General features: G+C 43.4%; 1 protein-coding gene across 2 annotated transcripts in view; it reads left to right on the top strand.

Moving 5' to 3' along the window:
* Positions 1 to 24,866, top strand: part of ADAMTS3 (ADAM metallopeptidase with thrombospondin type 1 motif 3) — a 132,406-nt gene that overhangs the window by 72,889 nt on the left and 34,651 nt on the right. For both annotated transcript variants that reach the window (XM_040586538.1, XM_040586528.1), the window contains exon 5: positions 21,322 to 21,521. In XM_040586538.1, coding sequence (XP_040442472.1) covers positions 21,322 to 21,521 — 200 coding nt within the window. The remainder of the gene's footprint in view (positions 1 to 21,321; positions 21,522 to 24,866) is intronic.

The raw sequence follows: 24,866 nt of genomic DNA, 5'->3' as shown, positions 1-24,866 counted from the left end.
CACGTGTGGAGTCATGAAGCGAGTGCTGTCCCCTGAAACCTCCTCTGGAAAAATACTCTCCGAGGTGGGGTGGCAACTGGTAAAGCAGAAGCACATTGAGCGTAAGGAGGTGAAGTTCGCTCACGAGGCCGGAAGTGCTCACCTGTGGCCTGGAGTTTCCCAGCAAAGTTACTGTACACCGAATTTCACCTCAATTATTTATAGTATTAATTGAAAAGCACAGAAGCAGCAACCAAGATTGGGTAAGACAAGATGTTGAATGAAACCCTTTAATGTGCTTTCCATGTCATCATTTTGTAGCTTCTGCCAAGTGGATGTTACATATTTCTCTTGTCTTTCCTGTCTTTTTAACGAATTAATGATTTAATACTATTCACAGTTCTTATCTGTAGCAGTAATGCTCCAACACTTCAACTTTGTTAGGAAGCTCATAAACAGAGTACTCCACTATGTATTGCTCTTAAGATTGTTTCTTATGGGTGCTGACTTGAGTGAAGCAGTTGGAAACATAGTTTGAAATGTTTAGCTGTGTGCACTAAGGAAGTGCTGATCACTGGTCAAGGTCCGTTTGAAAATTTGAACTCCAAATCACGGTGCTGCTTATACTCCTCCTGTCCGTATGAGCATGCTTCATGAGAATATCTTTGTCAGTGTTTAGGTTAACTATTTTCTCCTTTCAGCTTTACCAGCTCAGCTGAATTGTTTTCTTTTTTCTGTTTTCCCTTAGAATTGCAGCTGAATTCTTTTCATTAAATTCACTGACACAATAAGTCTAAATCTCAAGTGTGAGGAAAGTGAAAAGTTATTGGTCAAACACAGTATTTTTTTCCTAATCTAAAGTGGGATATGATTGCTCTTGCAGCTGCTGGATAGCTATTGTAGGCTGTCCTTACGGTTATGACATAATTTACCTCATTCACTTTTGTGAGTGCTGTTTTGTTGAAATGCCACCACTAAACATCTCTTCTGAAATGAAACCTGGTGATTAATAATACGCAGAGATGCTCATTGATTTTGACCATGCCTTACAAATATGACCTAATCTATCAAAGTGATTCCTTTACAGACATCAGCCTTCCTGGACAAAAGACAGACAGGTGTCATGTCTGTGCGGCCATCTCAGTAACAGTCGATACCTGGACACATTAGAAAACCCAACAAACCCAGCCCAGTGTCTGTTGTAACCACATCAAAAGAGAGACTGAAGATGTTGAAAAATAATTTTGCCTTTTCTACCTGTCAAGAGGTTCATTCAGTTTAGAAGGGAAACAAACCCAGCTATTCCTTGTGTTATACCTCTTCTGTGGACAGATGTGAATATATGAGAGCTGGAAAGAAACTGTTTCAGTCCCGATAAATTCAGAAATCTTTCATTTCTTTATGTGCAAAGTTTCTATCTTTGGCGTTTTGATAGAGCTTCATCTCTTCCCTCCTCCACTTTTCATTTGGCCTTTTAGACTTCAGGTGTTTTATTCCATCAGGCAAAACGTCCACTCTGGGCAGATTTCAGAGCTCCATCTCTACCGATAGTGGCACATCAGAAGGCGGCTGCTAAGGCAGCAGAGAGAACCGAACTCTCAGTATTAGATGGTCATTAATGCTCGTTTGTGGTGTTAGTTCAGGCTCTTGGAGGTTCAAGAGAACCCAGTGCAAGTCAGCGAGAAGTGTGTTCGTGTCTCTTTCCCTTTACAGAAAAATAAATTTGACGTACCTTTTTGAGTTTTCCAGTGTGTTGCCATCAAAATATTCTCGTACTTCAGCATTTTTCAAGTAGCAGGTTACTGTGCCCCACCTTTTCACAACTGACATTTTTCCTTGGATTTTTACGATGTGTTTTCACTGTTGGTAATTACATTAATGGAAAAGCTTAGCTGCATCAGCTTCAGCTTTTCACAGCTCTCCTCTCCAGCTGGATAGCAATTTTGGCTCAGGCTGTGTTAGTAATGCATAGCCCTTCGGCCGAAGCTCCTTAGCAAGGGAGCCATGCCTTCTGCTTCTCCCTAGGCAAGAGAGTAGAAAAGCTGCCCTGGAAAAGGGCAAAGACTTTTTCCTGAGCTGATGAGAGAGCTTTCCCCTTGCATGGATCAGACTGATCCGCTACAGGGATTTTACGTCATTTGTGGAGCTGGTCCACAGCACATATTTTAAGATTTTTAGTTTTAGGCAAGGAATTGAATTGCATGTTGGTGGCATATGGAGGTCCTTCCTCAGCAGTTACCTGGCTCCACACCTTTCATCCACAAGAGCTAGGGAGAGTCATTTCTCTATTTACTACTGTTCTGCTTTCTGCAAAGCACGCCTCTGTACTGTAAATAATACAGTATTGAAGGGAGCTGTGCTCCATCTTGATGTCTTGCTGCTCTGTCTGGATAGTGTAGTAGGCTTTGCAGACTTTCAGAGGCTTAAGGCAGATAAAGCAATGATTAGAGTGTAATTGTTGTTGACAGTAGACAGCAAGTTGCTTGGTAGAGATAACGACTGACTACAGATGAGCACAGGCCATGCCATGCTCCTGTTACGCCTTTATTGTGGCAGTAACAGGCTCCACATGTTTAGAAACAGATTCACAGTGTTTAAACCTAAGCAACTGTACATAAACACATCTCTCCCTTTATCTCAGTGAAATGAGCCACCAAAGTAGTAGTTGGGTGTCCCACACAAAAGAAGGTGGAAGAGCCGCTTCGGTGGGAGAAAATGATACATGAGGAAAAAATGGTGAGGGAAGTCTAGTCCACAAAGAATTTTGTTAAGCTTTTACAATTAAGAAGCTGTTCTTTTTCTGATTTTTGCTTTTTCTCTTTCCCACACCACCTGCAATTTATCTACTTATAAATACAGTTTCCTAGTTTCATTATCTAGTAGGAAAACTTTCTCTTGATGCTGGTTCTGCCATGCCAGAGGTGTAGAGCTCCACTGCCAACTGCTTCGAGACCAGTGGGAGGCCTACAGTAGCAGTGGTAGTTGGTCCTGACACAGCTACCCTGATCTTCTCTTGATGTGTTCTCAGGTTAGCTTGGAAATCTTACTAGAAAGCTCAACATTTCAGTGTTGAAATAAAACGGAATAAATGTCATTTTGACTAAGACAGGAGGGAAGTTGTAAGCCACCTTTATAGACAGTAATTGTAAACATCCTTGGTCAATAGTGTTCCTTACATCAAATTCACTAACAAAGCTAAATACTGAGAAATACTCATTTGTTTGGGTCTGAGGAACTCTTTCCACCGTTAGGGAGGTGGTAGCCAAAAACTCACCTGCAAAGATGTCTGTAAACAAAAGATGGCCACCAAGGAAGGTAGTAGCTAATTGCTGACAGTGTTGAGTGCCACATCTTAAAAACTCATTTGCCTTTTCAGTTATAGAAGAATAACAGGTGGTGAACAGGTCAGCGGAACCTTGCTTCACTAAAATGTGTTTTAAGAGAGTCATTTGTGGCATGCTTGCGCCCAGGAATGGGAAAGCAGATGATGTGGTCAATTTTAAATGTTAAATGATCCTAGGGATATTTCTGGAGGTAGAAAATACAAGCTTTAATCTAAGTTCTGTGGTATTAAATGTGTTTATATATGCAGAGACTTGTGAAGTATGAATGCATTTCTTTTTCTTTGAGCTGTATTTTTTTGCTGCAGTTATCCATGTTTTTATGGATAGTTTGTGGGGACTGGTCCTCTACTCTCCACCTCCCCAAGCCCCCTGCTTTGATATAAAGATTAACCGTGGCCAGAAGCCAACTGTGTGGTGGGTGTGCTGCTGCTTCTAGTGACGTGTAAACTTCCAGGCTAGCTTATAGATGTGTCCTGCTAACGTACCTGGTGTTGGGATTTGAGATGAGGAAATAGTCTTCTTCTAAGGTACATGATAGTTACAACAGAGCAGCTGTGGGTGCCCCATCCCTGGCAGTGCTCAAGGCCAGGCTGGACGGGGATTGGAGCAGCCTGGGATGGTGGAAGGTGTCCCTGCCCATGGCAGGGGGTGGGAACTAGGGGTCTTCAAGGTCCCTTCCAGCCCAAACTGCTCTGTGGTTCTGTGACTTCTAGTCCTTATCTGAAGCTCTTTGGGAAGAGCTCTCTGTTCCTTGGTGCCCAATGGTGCGTACACATGTTGTTTCTTGGGACTTATGGTCACCTGAGGCTGCAGAGAATGACCACAGTGTTCCTGGCAGTCTCCTCCAACCCTCTCTTCCCTTCTCTTTCTGTACTTTCAAACAGCTGACACAAGCTGGATCAGATGCCTAGGAGTGATGAATCCAAACCAGGGCTGAAATAATTTTGAGACTTTATTATAACAACTTACTTAATGAGCACTGGGGGGCTACTTCTCCATTAAAGTAACTTCCTCGAGCACTGAAAATCCGTAATATTGGTCTGCTACTGAAAATACCTGTTTAAAGAGTTTAGGCCTGGAACTCATCTGAGGCCTTTAGGGATCTTGGGGAAGCTGCCCAAAAATGCAGATGACTGAAGCCACCCAGCATTATTCCAGACAGTTCCGAGTTAGCAAATAAATTATGAATGCAACCTATGTTTTCAAAATGTGGTGGACTTTAAAGGTAACCCTTTTGTAATGCATTATTCAAATTATGAATCCAAGGACTCTTTAAGTGCGCTCCTTTGTGAAATAAAAATTATTTTGAGATTGATTTAATGATATGTGAAGGCATGAGTACTTTTAGGGTTGTTAATGCAGAGCTCTTTGATGTTCCTGGGAGAGTGTCTGACTCTGAAAGTTGTGCACTCTGTGCTCTTACTAGCTGGTAACTTTGGAAGTAAAAGGCTGGCCAGTCTGAGCTGTAAGAGAGTCCTCACATACCCAAACATGTGCTTAGTTCCAGCAGACCAGGTGTCCAGGTATGCATTTCAGGAGTGGACCAGTCTGGAAATTGCTGCTTTTTTCTCATCTGCAAGCTGAATACCAGAGCCTCTAAAGATGTGTTTTCCATGCTTCTAGACATTGATACAGCTGACGATTTTGCAAAATGTGACTTTTTTCTTTGTAAACTTTTGTCTTTTATGAACAGCTGTGTTTAAAGGATTCGCTTTGTGACTGATTTTAGCATTATGTATAAATGCACAATTCTGGTTGTGGACTTGTTTGGACTGTACATGTAGTACATGAAGCCATGTTGTCTGCTGCAATTATGACATGAAATGTCATGATAATACACTGATACTTAATTGAAGAACTTTGTCTAAAATAAGAAAGGAATAGATTTGCTTGCTTTATGTGTGTTTGTGACCCACAAACTTCTGCTGTGTATCATGTATTAGCATGTAACCGCCAGTGTAAGTTATCAGCCAGGTCTCTTAAAAAGCCAGACCCAAATGCCCAAGCCTTCATATATACAATTAAGTTACAGCCCTTACCTTATAGGTGTTCTTGTGGGATTAAAGTGCAAAAGCTTCAGTTGGCACTGACCAGGGAATAAATGCAACTCACTCCACTAATCTGGAGGGGAAAAAAAAGAAAAAGACATACTTCTCACTTATCAGTTTATTAGCAGTATCCCAAACTATGGTAAAAAACCTCAGACTGTGCAAAAATCATTTGTCTTTGCAGCCCCCTCTTGCCTACCTCCACTTCCAACCCTAGTTCTCGAGTCATTTGTGCAACCTAAATACGCCAGCTCCCAGCTGTGCTGGGGGTAACACTAGCAGCCTGCCTGCCTGCCATCGGCCAGTATGCCCTGGATGTCAAGCCAAGGCCATACTTCAGCAGCAAAGCATACTGAGAAAATACACACACACACACACACAAATATATATATATATATGTATTATTTTTTTTTTTTACTTCCACTACCTCATTCTCTGATGAAGGAAACAAAAATGAACTGTTTCCTCTCCTGAGAGTAATTCCTGTGGGGTTTGCTGATGGGTAATGTTGTTCTTTAGTCAGAGCTTCCTTTTTTGAAAGCAGGAGTTTGTTGGGAAGCTGTTAAACAGAGTAGTTACTTTCCTGGAAGGCAGCTGGAAGGCTCCTGCTTTCACTGCAGGAAGAAGGGAGAGCCTTTCTCCATAAGCAGGCTGTTCCATAGTTTCTGTGCCCAGACACCATAGCAGTACTTCACTTTCAGGTGATGAATACGTGCAAGCGGAATAAAACACCTCCTGTGTAGATCTGAGATAATTAAAATTTATTGTTAGTCTACTTGATGTTTTAACAGCCTGATCAAGGTATAGTACAGTAGCAATACTACTAACACATATAACTCATATTATCTAATTATTTTAAACATGCAACTCAAACTGATGGGGGGAACTTGCAAATACCTGCCCCTTCTCTTGCTGTTGCGGCAGCTGGCCTGAGCTCCTCACCTGCTGACAGTGGAGCTCTTTCCTTGTTGGTCTAGGGTCCTTTCTGTGTTATTAATACAGGTTGTCAAGCAGGGTGTTCCTAACTCTTCTTTCTTACAGGTCTGCAGGCAGCGTTATGTCGTGATCACTTGGTTTTGTTAGTTGTTTTTTTCTATATATAGCACAACTCCTTGTGGTAGTACCACACAAAAGGAAGCTACCCTAAGGCAAGGTATGCGTTAACCATCAGGCTGTTGGGGAACTTGGCTGTTTCGGCTAGACAAGCCAGGCGGTGCCGTGGGCAGTGCCTTGTTACAGCTAAAACCAAGCTAAAAATAATGTCGAGAGCAGATGAGCCAGGGCAAGGCCGGACAAGTCCTGAGGCTGGTGTTAAGCTAACACAGAGCTGTGATCTGGTATTAGCGGTAGCAAGGCGAGGTGTCAATGTGATCCTTAGGCCATGGGGTTATACAGAAAGTAGGCTGTGAATTGTCACTCTCTATTACTTCTCCCCCTTGCTATAGTAGTGGATGTGGAGAGCATCCTTTGGGTGCTCGTAAGCTTCTGATTATCAAAGTAGAAGCCAACAGTCCTTGAGAAAAGAGCAGCAGCGTCTTCAGAATGAGCTCGGTTTGATCCTGAGACGTACTCATCATCTTTTGGCAGTCATCTGCTAAACCTGGGGTATCTGAGATGGCTTGTGTTTTAAATCTCACTGCACCTGTGGCTCTTCCTGTGAGCCCATTGGAGAACCTGACACATGCCTTGTGTGAGCCTTTGTAGTATTAATTTCTTACAGCAGAGTGGTGACAGCTGGTTTTACTTAGAGTTGTAAAACCTATCGAAGGAGTTTCCAGCATGTGTAAATACCAAACCAGTTTATATCATGTCAGGACTATGGAAGGAAGGTCTTTAAAGAAGTGGTCTCATAGGCATTTTTTGGTGTAGATCTGGCACGTGCTGTGGGCTTCATTCTTTTCTAAAAACAACTCTTGTCTTTTAATGTTGGCATGCCTTGGACATATGCCTCCTGCTTGCTTTACATTAACCAGACTTGCTCTGGCTCTGGAAGTTAAAGGCTATATAGATTTATGCGGTAACTTTGATACCCAGTTACTTACAATAGCACTGTGCCAGCTAACACCCCTCAGCCAGGCATGTTTTCTAGCTGCTTCTTATCTTAGCAGGATTGCATGTGTTAGAACCTCATGGCGACATTTCCACTTCTAGCAACCTTTCTTGCTTGCTTCTAAGACTTAGAGCATGGCAGGTTTGTAGACAAATCCAAAAGCGCTTTCCCCAGGAATCAGCTGGGTGCAGAACCGTTGCAATGGGAGCTCACTGTCCTGTTAGTGCCTCAAGTATGAGCTTGCGCCAGCAGACTCCCATTCTCCAGCAGTGAAAACTCTGGAACTGGCCGGAGTTCTTCTTTTGCTTTCTGTATTACCAGTTTCTGGTCATGGGATGGAAAAAGAACAGTTAATAGTTGGCCCAAATTCAGACATATTTAATTATAGTTTCCTTAATGGCGTTTTAAGTTCTGGCTTTGTTTTGTGTGTGTTTGCTGCCAGGTAAGGATAACCCACAGTTCTAGAAAACCCTCCTGCCAGGTGGGAAGTGATGACAAGAAAATTATGGGGTAAAATTCTAGCCATTTCTATTGGAAAAGTTTATCCCACGTTGGCTTTGTAGATGTCCACATATATACAGAATTATGCCTTTGGTGGTTCTACGTGGCTTCCTAAGTGCGCTGCTGGCATCAATCCATCATGATCGAGTGCTAAGAAGTGTTTTTGCTGATGATGCGTGGAAGGGAAGAGTCCTTTCCATTACATCAGAGCAACGCTGGCTCCACAGAGCCAGCAAGGAATATAGTGCAGGAAATCTTCCATCCCTCCCAGAATTACTCTGCAGCTGGAATTGCTAAGGTACCAGAGAAGCAAATATTTTATGGAAGCAGTTAGCCTTCTAAATATTTTCTTTTCTCTTTTAATTCCAACAACAAAGTAAGATAATGTTTGTGTTTGTGGCCCACTGAGTTCCTGCATTTAATGAGTAATCCTGCAACCCAGAGATTCAGACCTTCCTCTAATCCCTGTTTGCAATCCTACCAGTCACTATCACCCTAAGGGTCCCACTGAAGAGAGCATAAACAGGACTGATGCTCCCAGCTGTAATTTGCTTAATCTTCTCAGGAGGGTGAAAGATTCCCAGACTGCATATGAAATCACAAGAATTGTTTTCTTCCTCTTTTCTTAATTTCTCAGTGCGGTTAAGCTACTGTGAAAGTGGAGCTGTGTCTGAACCTAATCACTACTATTTTTATTTCACAGAATATTTCAGCAGGTCAGAGTCAGTATTACCTTGCACATGCAGGCAGTCCTGCTTCAGGCTGGGAGGTCCTTCTTCTGTTTTGGTGGTTTCTTCCTCCCAGGCTTCCCCTAAGCTCTCTTTGGTGCAGTACCACAACTCCAACAGCAAGTCACTCATCAGATGACCGACCACTGTTGGTCACTTTTGCCGCTTCCTCCTTAGCCCATCTCTAATGGCAAGCACCCTCTAAATAATCCATACCAACCTGGAAGGAATCTCATAGATGACTGATGAAGAACAGAAATGCTGAGGGGGAGATGGGAGGGTATTTCTCCAAAAATCTTCATTCTATGTCTGATGTCATATCCCTGATCCTCAAGGGAGACCTTCAAAAAACAGATGAGCCTGGAAAATAAAAATTCATAATCTTATTAGATAAAAAAACTCAGGCACTCAATGGATACTGGTTCAGTACTCCTCCCCAGTCCTCGGTGTCCTAAAGCTCTAGAATTGCTTACCCCACACCATTTCCGTTGGGAAATGCTCTGGCATCTTTGTCCCCTGCTAATGCCTCCTCTGCTTCGCAGCTACCCATTCCATTCCATGTCACACAACCTAAACACTCAGTATCTAATCAAACTTGGAACAGTTGTTTCCAGCACATGCTTCTCTTGAAGGTTTGTTACTTCTGTTTCAAGAGGACAGCTTGGGTGCTTACAAGGTTGTCGGTGTTTTCCAGTTCTGCTACTGGCTTTACAAGACATGACACCTACTTACAAGCCTTGCCTTGCCACGTCCTTTGACTCTCGCAGGCACAGCAGCACTTCCATCTGCAACGCGGTGTATACCATACAGCAGAAAGGACACCAGGTGCATGTTCATGGCTTTAATTTTGCTTTCCCATGCCTTCATTGTTTGGCATCTCCTGGGCAGCTTTATTCATGTTGAGTTTTTCTTCTTAAGGCTTTAACTCCTGAATACCTTAAATTAATATTTTAAACACCGCATTATTTAGTCTGTAAAGCAATGCCTATGTTTGTTTAGGTTTTCGGTATTTTCGGACTACTTCTGTGTGCTGTATGACAAGCTGCTTTTTTGGCCTTTCCGCAGCCCCTTTTGCTACCCTCAAACTTTCTGTAAACATATTTACACTGCCCCTTGGCTCAGTTAGGTTTTAATATGCAGTTAAGTTAATATTCTTTTTGAGATGTGTTTTTCACACCTCAAAATGAAATACATTCTCTATTGAATCTAAAACTGTTTACAAACTACAATGTATGTTCAAGGGATGGAAGCACTTTCTTCTCTTTAAAGTTCTGCATGTTTGCTACTGTTGCAGCGTAGGTTTGGGTAGGTGAGGATGTGACCTGTCTCCTCCTCTCTGTGATAGACAGCAGCCACCTAGTTTCTTTCAGAAGCAGCCTTGGGAAGAGGAGGAGTGTTCTGACAGCTCCTGATCGGGGCTGCATCGCGAGCTGAGTCTGCACCAGTGGGAAACATTACCCACCACACTTCATTTAGATGAGAACCCAAGAGAAAAAAATAGGAGCAAATGCAGGACAGCTTGCTCAAATGCTACTCCTAGTGTCATTTGCTTCAGCAGGAGCTGTTTAGTTTTCCTTGGGTTTTCATTTCGCTTTTGCAGTTAATGTAATTTCTGTTAAAAAGTAACCAAAAAGCTGGAAGAATTATACGCCTAAAGAGCCAGGACTGTATTTGCCATGGGGCCGCAGTTCTCACATGGGAGGCATGGCTTCTAAACTGTTTTTCTCTGCCTAGTTATGCCAGTGAAAAAAATTGGGCATTGTGAACTTACAGTTCTGGTTTCTGTGTGAAATCTGATTTTTGTGCTTACATCTTCAGGTGTATTGCTGTGGACAGTTGCACGTAGAGCATTTCAGACCGTTTTGTTTTTAATAGGAAAGGTTTGCATCTTGGTGGTCCCAGTTTTCCTCACTGTCCGCTCACTGCTGTATGTTGCGGTGCCTCTGTCATTCACAGTGACAAAGAAAAACCTGGGTGCTTTTCTAAGACTTTTCAACACTTGTCCCTTTTCCACCCACATTTGACATGGTGCTGAGAGCAGCTCCATAAAGTAGGCAACACTGAAATCTCACCCATGTTTCTTCTTAGCCGTGAGGATCCTAGCAATCACTAACACTTCATTCCAGCAGGACTTTCAAAAGTAAGCTAAATGCCCAGCTCCCACTCTAAGTTGTTTTAGACCCTTTTGAAACCCTGCCTGGATGGTATGGGTCAGAGCTGGCTGGCTGTGGGACCACTTTCTCACTGGTTTTGTTGGGAAGCAGGCAGAGCAGCCCAACTGGCTTCTCAGGTCGTTTTCTGGTAGCTCAGTTTTCTATTACACTTTTCAGTCTTTTGCCAACAGAATTACAGTGGTCTTCCGAGAAGAGGAAGAACGATGTAGTTTGTTCTGAAGTTTTTTGAGGTTGGTTTCTATTAGTGCACAAGTGTTTTTTCTGCCTCCCTTGAGGGAAATGGTAAATCCAATTCTCTCCTCCAACTAACTGCACTATGTTTCTGCAGAAGAAATGACTTGCTTTGTGTTATCAAAATTTCATTTATCAAATATTATCAAAATGATATTTATTTATTGTGAAATATCCCAGAGGGATGCCCTGTAGGGTGCCCACCAGCTTCTGGAAGCACTTAGCAGACAGAGCCCTTAACGTACAGTGAAGCCACATTATTTTTATGGCCGACTGGCTTGGTTAGGGTTGCTTCAGATATAAACTTGTCCTTTTGTTTAGCCCCAAAAAAGAAGCAAGCAGAAGTTTTGGTGACAGTTAAGCAAAGAGTAACAACAAACCTATGTATGCATTCCATCAAAGACGACAACAATATGAAGGAACTGAATCACGGAGTCAGGATTGCAAGTCCCAGTGTAGGTGTTTTGCATGGGAAGGGGAGATTTAGGGCAGTGATGCTTAAGTAAAAGATTGATTGTTCTCATGCCACAAAGACTGTTGTGGTGCTGCTCGAAATTCATTGTGATGCTTCTGGAGTAAAAGGCAATTTCAGGCAATTCTTCAAGAAAAGGTAAAGCAGAATGCTTAACTTTATAAGATTTTTTTTTTTTTAAGAACCTGATAAATCACAAATTTCAGCACATCCCAAAACCTGATGAGAACATCCTGTCATAATATATTTCCACTTGATAACCCTGGGTGGTTTCTTCTGCAAGCACTGATCCCTTATAATTAGACAGCACCAGCAGCACCACAAAAATGTTGCATATACACAATTCCTGCAGAAATAAGTTAGAAGTCTGTTGGAACTGACTGGAGTCAGCATTTGACCCAAGTGATTCATTTTTCCTTCCCTGGCTTTCCAAAAGGTGCACTTCAAAATAAACCTTAGTAGACAGAAAATCAGGGTCTCTCACAGCTTTATTGAAGTGCATATATTGACGGTTGTTATAATTAAGCAACCCGCCTTGTTTCTTGTACTATTTATTTTTGGTGAAAGCTCCACAGAAGCCAACAGGTATTTTTGTGTTCCTGCTGAAATGCATGGGAACCAGATGCTGAAACATCTGGTCATACGCCCCTGGGACCTTCTGGTTCCAAATCTCAAAGCCCAGATCTTTAGAAGGCATCACCATCTTAAATCATTCTTTTAAGGTAGCTAGTAAATAATAGACAGAACAGTCAGCAGAGCATGTTGTGGAACTGTTAAAAATCCACTGTAATACTTGAAACTCTTCTAAATCTGTCTCGGTTCCGTGGGTGTATTTAAATGGTAGATAAGCTTTTGCATGATTTGATGATTTGATCTGCACTGAGCATAGATAAAATCAGATAAAATCTCAGTCTTTGGCTTTAACAGGCTCGAAGCTACAGAATAAATCTTACATGACAGCTTTTTTTATGTCTTGAGGACAGTTGTGTTTGAGTGCTACACAGACCCCTGGGAAGAGCGGTAATAACATTAGATACAGGGGTTGCAGAGAAGCCCTCTCTGAAATGTTCAGCAAGAGAACAAGAGGCAACAGTCACAACTGGAACAGTGGGAATTAGAGTAGGTAATAGCAAAAAATGGTTCATTGCAAAGGTGATTCCCTGGATTGGCACCCAGAGAGGTGCTGGGACCTCCACCCACCAAGAGTTTCTAAGTGGCCAGGATGAGTCTCTGGGCAGCCTGATGTAGCTTTGAATGTGGCTTCCAGAGGGCCCTTCCAACCCCAATGCTTCTATCCCTGGATCTCGTTCCAAGAGCGAGGTGGGAAAAGGTCATTTTCAGTTAGTTTCTTCAATTAGCAAGCCCTGTTTCTACCCTTATCCAGCCTTTTTGACCTGTTGGTCAGAGATGCTGATGGCCTTCCCTTGGAGTCAGCTGGAAGCTGTATGTGGCTGACTTCTCTGGGAAGGGTGTGAGATGTCCCCTCAGCTCTTTTCCAACAGTCAGGAACCACAGGTGCTGGCCGGCCGACCTACTAAATACCAAAATCAGCCTGATGCAGCAGTTACCTCTATGCAGTTAACTCCAGATGTGTTTTCTGTGGAGGATTCTGTGCAACAAAGAAAAATATCCTCAAAAGATGAATTCCTGGGGCTACATTCATCACTGTTTACTTCACAAACTTGCTTCACTTTTAAAATCTCGTGCTTTGTGAAATGAGTAATGCTGCCTTCAAGGGTTTTAGAATCATAGAACCACAGAATGATTGGGCTGGAAGAGACCTTGAAGACCCTCCAGTTCCCACCCCCTGCCACAGGCAGGGACACCTTCCACCAGCCCAGGCTGCTCCCAGCCCCGTCCAGCCTGGCCTTGAGCACTGCCAGGGATGGGGCACCCACAGCTGCTCTGGGCAGCCTGGGCCAGCGCCTCGCTGCCCTCACAGTGAAGAATTTCTTTCCAATGTCTAATCTAAATCTACCCTCTTGTCATTTAAAACCATTCCCTCTTGTCCTACCACTACAAGCCCTACCAAAAAATCTCTCCCCATCTTTCCTATAAGCCCCCTTTAAGTATCGGAAGGTTTAAACATTATCTTCAGGGTGTAATAGAGCCGCTGGTACCATCAGCTGCCTTTCCTAAGCGAGTCATCCTTTTCTCCACACCCTTCTTGCATTTGATCACAAGAGGAGCTTACAGCTCATTTTTTGCACCCAGTAGCTTTTCTCTTTGCTGTCCTGGATGCAGATGCACAGAAGTTCTGCAGAATAAAATAGCCTAAGCTGTGTAGCAGCCTGCAAGATCTGAGCTTTAAGACTGGGGGGAAAGGGCAGAGAAAAACAGAATGGCTGTCTCCACATTGGTAACACAGGTTTTGAGAGCTAAAGAAAATACAGAGCTTCAAGAAACTATGACTAGGAGAGAAAGCAATCATGGAAATTCATATTCATCCAGTGGTTAACAAGTAGAAAAATGTGCAACGGCTGCTTAGTGCAACTTTGGAAGTGACATTATGAGTTGGCCTAGTTTCCTTTCTTTGAGAATAGCATAATGGAATTTTTTAGCTGCTACAGAATACAGCTGTCCTTGGGGACATTTTATACATTAACACGCTCGTTAAGAAGGGAAGTACATTGATTTCAATTTGTCCCAAATCGATTTTTCATTATTTTCCTTTTGAGTTAATGAAGTTGTGGAGCCTCCCTAGGCACTGTTGCCAGCTGTGTTTTCAGGAAAAGGCTATATTAGGCAGTTGTACGCTTGCTTCTCCTAAATTTGTCAGTGGGTCATAGTCTTTTGCCAGAAAGAAACTCTAGCTTATAGCTCCTGGGTGACCTCACGCCGCTCCTAGGGAGTCTGGCTGTGTGGCCCACGTGCCTGATGTGCGGCAGCGGGTCGGTGTGGGGGCGCAGCCATCGCTCTCCCAGCTGATGATCAGCTCATGCATCCAGGCTCACACACTGGCAGTTTTACCGCTGCACCTCGATGTACACTTCTCCAGCACCACCGCCACGTCTTCACCAGGCTCAGAAGAGCCTCCCTTTGCATGCTTGCAGCTCTGTGAGCTCTCCTTTCCATCTTGGCTCATGCTTCCTTTCTCTCCATGGATCTGATCTCGGTTGATCAATTTTCATGCTGATACTTAGTATCCCTCCTGAAATGCAATTCCTGCTCCATTCGCTCTTTTCCTCACACAATGCCTATTAAGGAATGTGTATGCAAGTACAACCCAATTCCTATTCAGAACCTTGCTATTAATACTAGGCACTAAACCTACGCTTCAACAGTGTAGGGCACTGTAACTCAAGACTCCCTGCTCACTGAATCACCCCGGCTCTACAGAGGCAGGAGCATGACCACAGGAATGAGGTGAGCCAGGCTTCTCTCCAGAGAGCGGCCAGTGACTGGGAGCAGAGCATGACTCACATCTTGCTCTGCCACCACTTGGAGACATTCTCATTTTTCTGCACTAATGAATTTGAGCTGCTTGTCTGCTAGCTCAAACATCTGTGGAGGTGAGAGAAGTGCCTCCAAAAGAGTCAGAGGAAAAGGCATAAACCTTAAGGCCACAAGTGCAGTGGCAGCTGCATTATGGATCGATTCAGGAGGCTTGGATGGACATGGATCTCTTGTCTGGGAGGCTGGTGTCCTCGAGAGGCATCACCTCGCTCCTCAGTGCATGGCGTGACTTTGAGTAAATGAGTACCTTGGCGATGGGCAGGTTTGTAGTTACACTGCACTAATCTCTGCCTTGTACTTAAAGATGTAAATCTGTATTCTCTTGTTTGCTGGGTTTTCTTAGGCCCAAGGGAAGCAGGCAGGGACTAAGCAAGGCACCAGGATGTAGCCACCCGATTCTGACTATAACCTCATTCCTGCTGCTGCAGAGCAGTTCCTGCTTCCCTTGCTTGCTGCAGCTGGCTGAGGTCTCTCAGGACTCTCCCATGCCAGCTCAGAGGAGTGAAGCGTCGCTGTGTCATGCTCAGCTCAGTCACACTGAGTGAAAGGTGGCCAAAAAAAGGATGTAACATCCAGATATATCCTGTTATTCCTTAAGCAAGTAAGCATGTGCGAGGAACATACATGTATAAGGAATGCTGCTGATACCAACAATGTTGTATCACAGAATTCAGCCCACTTATTTTACAGTATAAAATAAGATTGTAAGACTCTTCCATGTGAGAAATGCTTAGGGTTCTCTTTAGGTATGCAGAGGTTTGATTGACGATAGCATTCACGAGATTAGGCTTGGGCAGATCACAGCTTTATTTAATAGTAGGGAAAGAGCTATAGTTTCATTCTTTTAAAGTCACACTCTAGGAAAGTTATATACTGCAACCAGAATATCTTTTCTTTTTTAAAAAAATACAAGAAAGCATTTAGGCAGGGTACAGTCATGCCCAATTTTTGATGTAGGTGTTTGTGTTAAAAGTTCACTCTTTCTGAAAAAAAGGTTTGGAAGGGAGGGAGACTTTCTTGGTCTGCAAGAGGGTTATGGCTTTTAGAACACATCTGTAGAACATGTCTGGGTTCACAGAGAGGCTCTGTAGATATATTTGTGCTTGACAGAAACTTACCGTCTGACTCCAGCAGCATGGTTCCAAGTCTCTAGAGGTGGCACAAGGCGAGGTTAGCAGTCGTGGTTTTAACAAAATACAATGACAAAGCATGTGGGGGAGATTTCCTTCTGGTGCGTCTCTGTTCCACTGCTTCATTTGCTACATGCACAAAACGCCTCCTGCCTTTTCTTGCCAGAGGAACCCCAGCTGGGCTGGAGGAAGATGTCATGCTTTGCTCTCCTCATTTTTGCTAGATGATGCATGGTAGACAGGCTCTGATGTGTGCTGTGAAAAAAAGAGAAAGAAGAAACCATACACACCTGCACATGTGCATACAATGCTGTATGTTTTGACTTCCTACCCAAATGTTTGCATAACCATTTCACTGGGTGAAAGAGCACGGACTAATCTTTTTCTGACAGGTAAGATCATGATGTAAAAGTTGCAGGTGACTAGCAAAATAAAAAAGGAAGAGATAATGAACCAGCTAATTCCAGAATGAGATTAGGAAGGATTAGTCTGTCTAGCACAAATCCACAAACAGACAGATTCATTTCCTCCGTGCCTAACAGAATATTGCCATTCAGTGAGGGCTGTGTCTCCTTACTGAGTTAGACAGTGCACTCAAAGCTGCCGGGTAGGCTTTGTAGATTAACTTGCAAAGAACCTTTGTCTTCAAATGATTAATTTAAATAATTCACTTTGCTAAACATTGCTGTGATCTCTTCCCACTCATAACAAGGGCATCATTTCTCCAACTTTTGCTCATGGCTGAATTACTTGCCCTGTGCTCTAGAGAAGAGTTTTTCTAAGGGAAGGCTGGTTTCTCCGTTACCTGGTGCCAGCAGTGCCAGCATACAGGTAAGGGTGTGTCCAAAGGCATTCAGCTGGCAAATCTGCAGGACTGCCTACATGTAAATGTTCATCTCAATGCTGAAACCACCCCCGGATTTAAATATTTGCAGATTATGTGCTCCCTGCAGTGCTGATGCTCAGTAAAGTTATACCAGCTTCAAGCATCTCAGGTTTTCCTAAGCCCTGGATTAACACACAAAGATGATGATGCATTTTTATTTGAATGCAATTTTTCTTCTAGCCCATTACATGCAAGGCCTGTAATTTACAAAGGGAAAGGCACAGCACATGTGTTTCTTAACTATTGCCTAATGACCTCCAGAGTTTTAGCTGTGTTTTGTGTCGTGAGTTCCAATAGCATGTGGCACTACTGATAGTTAATGCCCATTTACTAGCGCTGCAGATGTCCGGCTATCCCTCATCAGACACGTGGAGACGTGTATGAGTTGACTGAAGAAAGCAATTTACATCTTTTGTATTGGCGAGAGGGAGGGTCAAAAGGGAAAGGATGGTTGCATTTGTTATTTATTGCAGTACAGAAAGTATGTGAAAGTCTTGCCGAGCACAGCCAGCGGTCTCAGTCATGCATTAACCAAGATTTTGTGTAAGAACCATTCAGACTGAACTCTGCCTCGCTGTCAAGAGTACCTGTAAGTACCTACTGAACACATTGAATGGAGAATGCTGATGCCTCTGCTGGTTGTAGCACTCATAATGCAGTACATGGCTCTCCGCTAAGATTTTTCCATATCTCTCCTGCTGCGGCATCCATAAATTTTTGAAAGAACTCCGGATTGTAGGCATTGTGGCGTTCTGAAAACTCACCCTGCCAAAGTTGTTAGCCCAGAAAGCAGACAGAACATGGTTTTCACTGCAATTTCACAGTAAACATAGGGGTTGGCTTTGTAATTAGTCTCATTTGGAGCAATGTGGTGCATAGACCAGATGCAAACGTGGGTCAGCCTTCTGTAGAGCAGATTAGATAAAATCTCCAACGTGTTTGTGTCTACCTGCCTGGACGGTTCTGAATCGCACGTGTGTATTTATAAGAGTAATGACGCCATCTCCTGAACGGAACACATCCGAGGACACTTTCTGTGCCACTCAGAAAGGATGTCTGCCTGTCCCCCCTTCCCAATGCCTCGGCTGAAGCCAGTGAGCACAGAACAAACTTTTTAGAACTAGCCAAAATTAATGGTAATCAGTTATGGTAAATAACTTCAGGTTGTTTGAGGTATTTGGAACAGACTTGAATGCTATGAAAAGATTCATTGACTCTCTGAGCTCTTCTAAAATTTCCACCAGTGCCCTAGTACTTAGCCGAATCGTGAGCAATGGCACGAAGAAAGAGATTTAATGACTGGACTGTAGGAACATAGGCATCTTCTCACTTTGCGCTGCTGCTCTTGTGTGCCACGCCGTCATCCCTTTGCCCTGACGTTCTAGTAGGTGCTTGGCAATGGATGCAAATTGCCACATTTGCCAACAGAGCTATCATTAGTACATATAATCTGGGTTTGAGTCCAATTGTTTGACTCCGAAGCTCCGACTCCGAAGTTATGGAAAGCAGGCAAACAAAAGAAGATACAAACCACTCATGTTACCCTGCATTTTTTGGACAGGGCACAGCAGTTCACAGTGGGTGCATTCAGGGAGAGGATCCCACTGCTTTGCTTCCCAGCAAGGCATGGGGAAAGACAACGCACATAATGAAGCTTGCTAAGTAATTACTAGCTGATAAGTACCTCAGATCAGCCTTAAAGTCAACAGTTGTTTGTGACGTTAGTGTTTCTGTTAAGGAGTAACTTAAGTAGTGACAAGAACAGCAGACGTAAAATTTTTAAAAAGCTAGTTGGCACCAGGAGACCTGTAGCTAGAGTGGACACTGTTTAATAGCCTCAGAAGCCCTGGTACATTTGATGGAACACGCTGCATACCAGGCTGAGAAATGGTTCGGGTTTTACCACTGAGCCCAGGCTGGGAGAGGTTTGGGGTTTCTGTGGAAAGAGGTATGCAAGTTGCATTTCAGGAGGTGGGAGGCCCAATGCTTGAAAATGTTTCCAGTGCTATTTTTCTTTTTTTCAAATCTTGGCCAAAAATGGTCATTACATTTCTTCCTAGAGTGAGGTTATTTTTTCTTGCTTTGTTGGGATTGCACACTTGAAAAATATTCTGTGGGTGCATGCATGGAAAATACTGGCATATTGAGAATACCCTCTGTGTGCAGAAAGTGGCTACGTATTAGAGAGGGGTAGAAAAAAAAGGAATCCTTTCTGCCTCACTCTGCCTGCTCGCATGCACACAAAAAAGAGATTCTCCTCTTTGTTTGAACCGCAAAACCACCTATTTAAGAAGGGAAGTGATGGCCAAACCAAAGGTGCTGCACAGCGCAGATAGTTGGTTCTTTCTGAAGTGATCTTAAGCTATTCCATTCATGCCGTGGGCGCAGTGGTACGATGACATGACTGGTATATTTCCGTTGGACAGTGCGCTCGGCAGCTTTGCCAGCTGCAGCAATTTTTAGAATTGGAGGTTGTCTATGAATTTCCCACTTGTGTGCTATCACAGGGTTTGCATTCTTGAGCGTGAGAGGGCTTGCGGTTGAATTGTAAAGCTGTTTGCAGACCTGGTCTCTCACCCACAGTGGCAGGCTAAGCTTCTGAAAACAACTGGGGACAACCTCGCCGTTTGATGTGGGGTTTGGGGAGAGTTATTTCTGTGTTGCTGCGAACCACTGTGATACTTAGGAGGGAGAGGCTTCCCAGCTAGTTCAGCCACTAGTTGAATCTGCTCAAGACGAATTACACCGTGGCCATCCAGCGCATTGGCCCTGATCCTGCTGTCCTTCCACAAGGAAAATTTGTGGAAAGTGTGGAAAATCTAGTTTACTTCGAGTCTTGCCTGAAAACATGTGAAGGGCCAGTTTATGTACTTGCGACCTTGGCTTTCATCAGCTCCAGTCCAGAGAAAAGGGCTTGAAAGCTGTGTCATTGTTTGCGGAAATGCCTCATTACAATGAGAGTCAACACGAGTGGAAGGCAGGACCACCCTTCCCTTTCATAGAATCAGAGTCATTTAGGTTGGAAAAGACCTTTAGGACCATCAAGTCCAACCATTAACCCAGCACTGCCAAGTCCATCACTAAATCATGTCCCTAAGCACTGCATCTATACATTTTTTAAACACCTCCAGGGGACCCAGGGGATTCCATGACCTCACTGGGCAGCCTGTTCTAATCCTCAACCACCCCTTTGGTGAAAGGGTGGTTATTTACTACCCTTTCTATCCATTAGATGCTGGTTGCTTTAGTTGGGTTCATAGGGCAGGAAGATCACTATGGATTTGTGGGCTGTATCATCTCTTTCTTCTAAATGAAGGAATGAGGGAATGGGGATGGATGCTCCTTGACCGTTACGGAGCCAGAGACACAAGAACAGCCCAGTTCCTAGCAATGTCTGCAGTACATAGCTGGTTGTTTGCACCTTAAGATGTTCCAAACTGGTCTCTTTACTGTTGTTTATTGCTTAGAGCCTGTTGGTGTGCTGGCTTAAATTTAGGAAGAACTAAGTAGCCTACAGCTGTCTTTTTTCCTGTCAAAAATCCATGATAATGTTTTGCATTACTGTCCTAAGTGGAAGAAACAGCTTTTGAGTTATTGCAGGTACAAGGCATCCCCTTAAAAAATGAGAGGATGCGTTCAATAGCATAAACATTTTTTAAAAAATTAAATTCATAATGGTTCACCTGAACTCTGCCCCTTGACCCACGTTTTCAAGGGACTCTTCAAGTATTCTGTGATATTCACAGGAGAGGCTATTTCAGTGCCTGCTTTTTAAACAAAGACTTACAAAACTAGTAAGTCAGTCAGAAACTCTAGATTAGCTGTTCCAGTGATGGGGTACGACAGCAAAACACACAACACCGCTATCTGAGATCTTTCCAACGTGAGCTGGGGCTGACCACATTACTTCTGAGCACTAAAGCCCCTCAAGTTCAGCATTGTGCAGCATCCCCAGTGAATACTGAGGCATCCCGTGTCTGTGGCACTCTGTAATGTGTGCCTGATGTGGTGCAAAAAAAGGAGGGAGAAAATTCTGCATTAGGAGGTCAGGTGTTTGCCCTAAGCCTCCTGCAGTATTTGGCCTAAAATTTTATGCTTGAAATAACTACCATGTGATAAACTGTAGAACCATATGGTTGAATGAATTTTGTCATCAGGTGCCTGGTGATTTCCCCCACCCCTATGCCACTAGAATAATCTCTTCAGGGTTCCTGATTTATTTTATCCAAAGAAGCGGTGACTCTGCAGGTAAGGATGTTGTGCAGGAGGGTGTTTCTGAAGTGGAATTGGAGCAAATGTTGATGTCTTCCTATTTCTTGTAGGGTCTCTTCTTGGTGGCCTCGGAGAGCTGAGCTCCCTGAACAGCAGCGTAGAGCAGCATCTGAATGAAACCCTGAGGCGACGCAGGCATGCGGGAGACGACGACTACAACATCGAGGTGCTGCTAGGTGTGGATGACTCTGTTGTCCGATTCCATGGCAAAGAACATGTTCAAAACTACCTCCTCACCCTCATGAACATAGTGAGTATCTTCCATAGTGCTGCACCGCTTGGTTTAGAATGTGAATGGCTTTTGCAAACTCTAGTAGGAGTATCTAAGAGACCACATTTGATAAAAATATAAATGTGATTGGTTTGTCTGCTAGTGGATATGGTTCTTTCTTTTCAATATGTTCCTTTAATTGGTCTTTTTCACAGTAGTTTTCTAGGGCATGTTCTAGAGTATTCCAAGAATTTGGAAATAGTTGACAGTGGGGAGAAAATGTGAACTTGATACATTTCTAGTAATTCCTTTCTCCTCCTGCAACACAGTTCTGAAGGAAACCTAGTAATAGAATAAACATGCAGAGCAAAAAAGTGTTCTAGACACCTAATGGCTCTTTGAAAGAAAGCAAACCTTCCAATGATGTCTGTTCCTTAGCTTGTGTGGCAATATCCATATTTACATGGAAACTCCAAAGGAATGGAGACTTACAGAACGCTTTATCATAGTGTGTCTTATTTTTTGTCTATGTATACATTTCTGGTTGTAAAATCAATGGCAAGATACTATATGTAAAGCTATGGTCTGGAACTAGGCTGTCAGGTTGTGTGGAAATGCACATTACAGAAGAGCACTGTTCACACTGTGCATTAAAAGTCATGTACTACACCAGCACTGAACGCGGGAATTGCTCAAGCTTAAATGTTTTCTGGTTTTTCTATCTTAGAAGAACTCTAAAAGAAATACATGAAGGACATGTAAAGGAGATGTATAATAATCCCTTGCATTGTGTGGACTTTTCTTAATGCCTTTAAGTGTCAGACCCATATGGACACATCTTAGAAGCTGTGGGGATCATAAGGTTTTCCAGGAAAGAAAAACAATATCCTAAGGACAGATTGTAAGGGAACAGGCTTACAGTTAATAACAATTTGATGAATGTGAAAATGATTTGTGTGGTTTTTACACTCACGTTTTTATTCCTGAAATAATTTTAAAATTATTCCTTAGGCTTAGAAATCATCTTTGTAACATTTCTTTGTTCTGCGTCATGTCAGCCACCATCATTCCTGACTGAGAGAATTCAATCCTTCCACTATTGTGAAGTATCAGAACTACCTTCTCCCCTTCATCCCCAAACCACCGTTTCAGCTCCCCCTCGTATGCAGCATTCCCCTTGAGGAGGGACAGCCAATGCGAATAGCACATACAGTGGATTTGGCCTTCAGTCCTTGGTTTATGGTTAGTTCGTATGCTTGTGACGATAATTTTTTTCTTAGCATTTTCTGCTCTTAATGCTCATTCAGAATGATTGAGACATTACTTCTTTCCCATGCACTCTGCCTTTAGTCCAAGCTCTGATCCACGTGGCTTGTATCGCAATGTGTCCTGCACCAAATCCTTTTTTTTTTCCCCCACACAGCTCCTGTTTAGTACATATTGTGCCACCACTGCATCATGCATGTGGCTACTCTGGTATGGAGGCCTAAGGCTGAAAATCTTGTGTTTCAGACTAAAAATGAGTTGCTATATCTAGAGAAAGTCTCTTTGCTCCCTTTGCAAGCTCCTCAGTCAGATAAATAAGCTATTCCTTCATAAGGAACTGTGCTGCCAGCAACACAGGTCCTGCATGTGCAAAAGACTGTACGGCTTCGGTACAGAGGAGACCCCTCAAATACTGAGGGTGAAACACAGTGCCAGGACCAAAGTGTACCCACAGGAATGGTCTCATTGTCATGAGACCCCGGATACCTTTTAGATGTTTAAAGCCAGGTCCTTTAAAAAAAAACATAAAACACACAGCTTTTGCCTGTCACAATCCCATCTTAGTTTTCCAAGAGCACAAACATGCTGAGTGTCTTTGAAAATCTACCCGCCCTGTTCTAGTTCCCAAAATGAGGAACAGCAGTTTAAAAATTTAATCCATAGAATTTGAGAGGGAAAAAAAAATAATCTATATGAATTTAAACCAACTGATATGTTTTCCAGGATAGCTCTGTGTAGAATTATACTGTGCTATAAATCTAGAATAAGAAACTCCAGATACACACACACATTGTAACTGGAAAACAGAATTTAGTCTGCTAGGTTTACAACCTGGGGTTTTGTTCAGTCTTATGCTTTTCCTACTGTTTCTGTAATTGTGAGCCTGTATGTTTGAGGTCACTGTGGTATTTTAGCGTGCCAGGGGAGCTGTTCCCTAACAATAAGCGAAGGGATGCTGTAGAACCTTGGTTTGATGACAGGGGGCTGTTAAGTCAAGTAATGTCTGTGCTTTTGGTTTTGGAGCCCAAAGCGTTTAATCATAACTTCCTCCCCTCCTCTGATGTGCACACAGAATGCCTTTGGCTGTGGTCTGTTAAGAGGCTGGGTGTGAAGATCCTTGAGGAGGAACAAACCACCGAACCTGGGCTGCTCTGCAGATCACCTCTGAGATGTGATTGAGTCAACAGCAAGACTTTCATGGCCATGAATGTGTCTAGCATATCTTTGTTGTTAGGAGAAGCTTCTTTTTTAGTTTTGAGGCAATCAGAAAGCCCATGAGCAAGTCTTTGCTTGTTCCTAGAAGATCCTTAGCTACGGGGACCACAGCTGTTGCCGTCCCACCCACTGCTGACACCAGCAGACATAGCTCAGCACAGCTGAAGTTGCCTGGCAGACATGAACTTGACTTGTGGTTCAGATTTAGGTTTGCATCTAGTGGTGTGAAGGTCCAGGACTGAACCTTGTGTATCTAAACGTGTATCTCTTTCTCTTCCTTAAAATGGGAGGCTCCAGATGCAGAAAAACTCATGATGGATGTTACAAGCATTTGTGGGGATTTTTGCAAGGCTGGCAGTAACTCGCTGAGACTTGCCTTCCCAAGCGAGGAAGTTGAAGGCAGTTCTGCCATATATAACGCAGCATATGTGAGACAGCTCCTGGCTTCAAAAGAGCAAATATGTATGGACATTGCATTGTTTTGCTCCGGTGCAAAAAAGCGGTATTAAATCACATGGGTTCAACCCTGTGCCAAGACTGGTTACCATGGGCAGAGCGCTGTGCTGACACAACTGTACTGCTCTCGGTGCCCGCGCTGGCTCACAGGGAGCCAGGCACGGCACAGCCTTGCCATGCCATTGGGAGCTCCAGCCCTGGAGGTTCACTTCCAGCTGAAGAAATGCCTGAGGTGTTTCCCTATATGTCACATTTGTACGTGCAGGCTGGAAAACCCAGCAGTGCATCTAAAACAGCTGTTACAGGTCAGCGCTAGATATCAAAAGTCCAAATGGGCTCATCTAGTCCAAAGCCATAAAATCTAGAACAGTCCCAAGCTCTGAGGTGAAGCTTTACTGTTATCTCACAGCACAAACTGCCCAACTTACTGGCAGCCTGCCTTCCAGA

The sequence above is a fragment of the Falco naumanni genome, chromosome 1 (genome assembly GCF_017639655.2).
Source record: "Falco naumanni isolate bFalNau1 chromosome 1, bFalNau1.pat, whole genome shotgun sequence".
NCBI lineage: Eukaryota > Metazoa > Chordata > Aves > Falconiformes > Falconidae > Falco > Falco naumanni.
The sequence above is the reverse complement of the archived record's forward strand: the minus strand, read 5'-3'. Positions and strand labels throughout refer to the sequence as shown.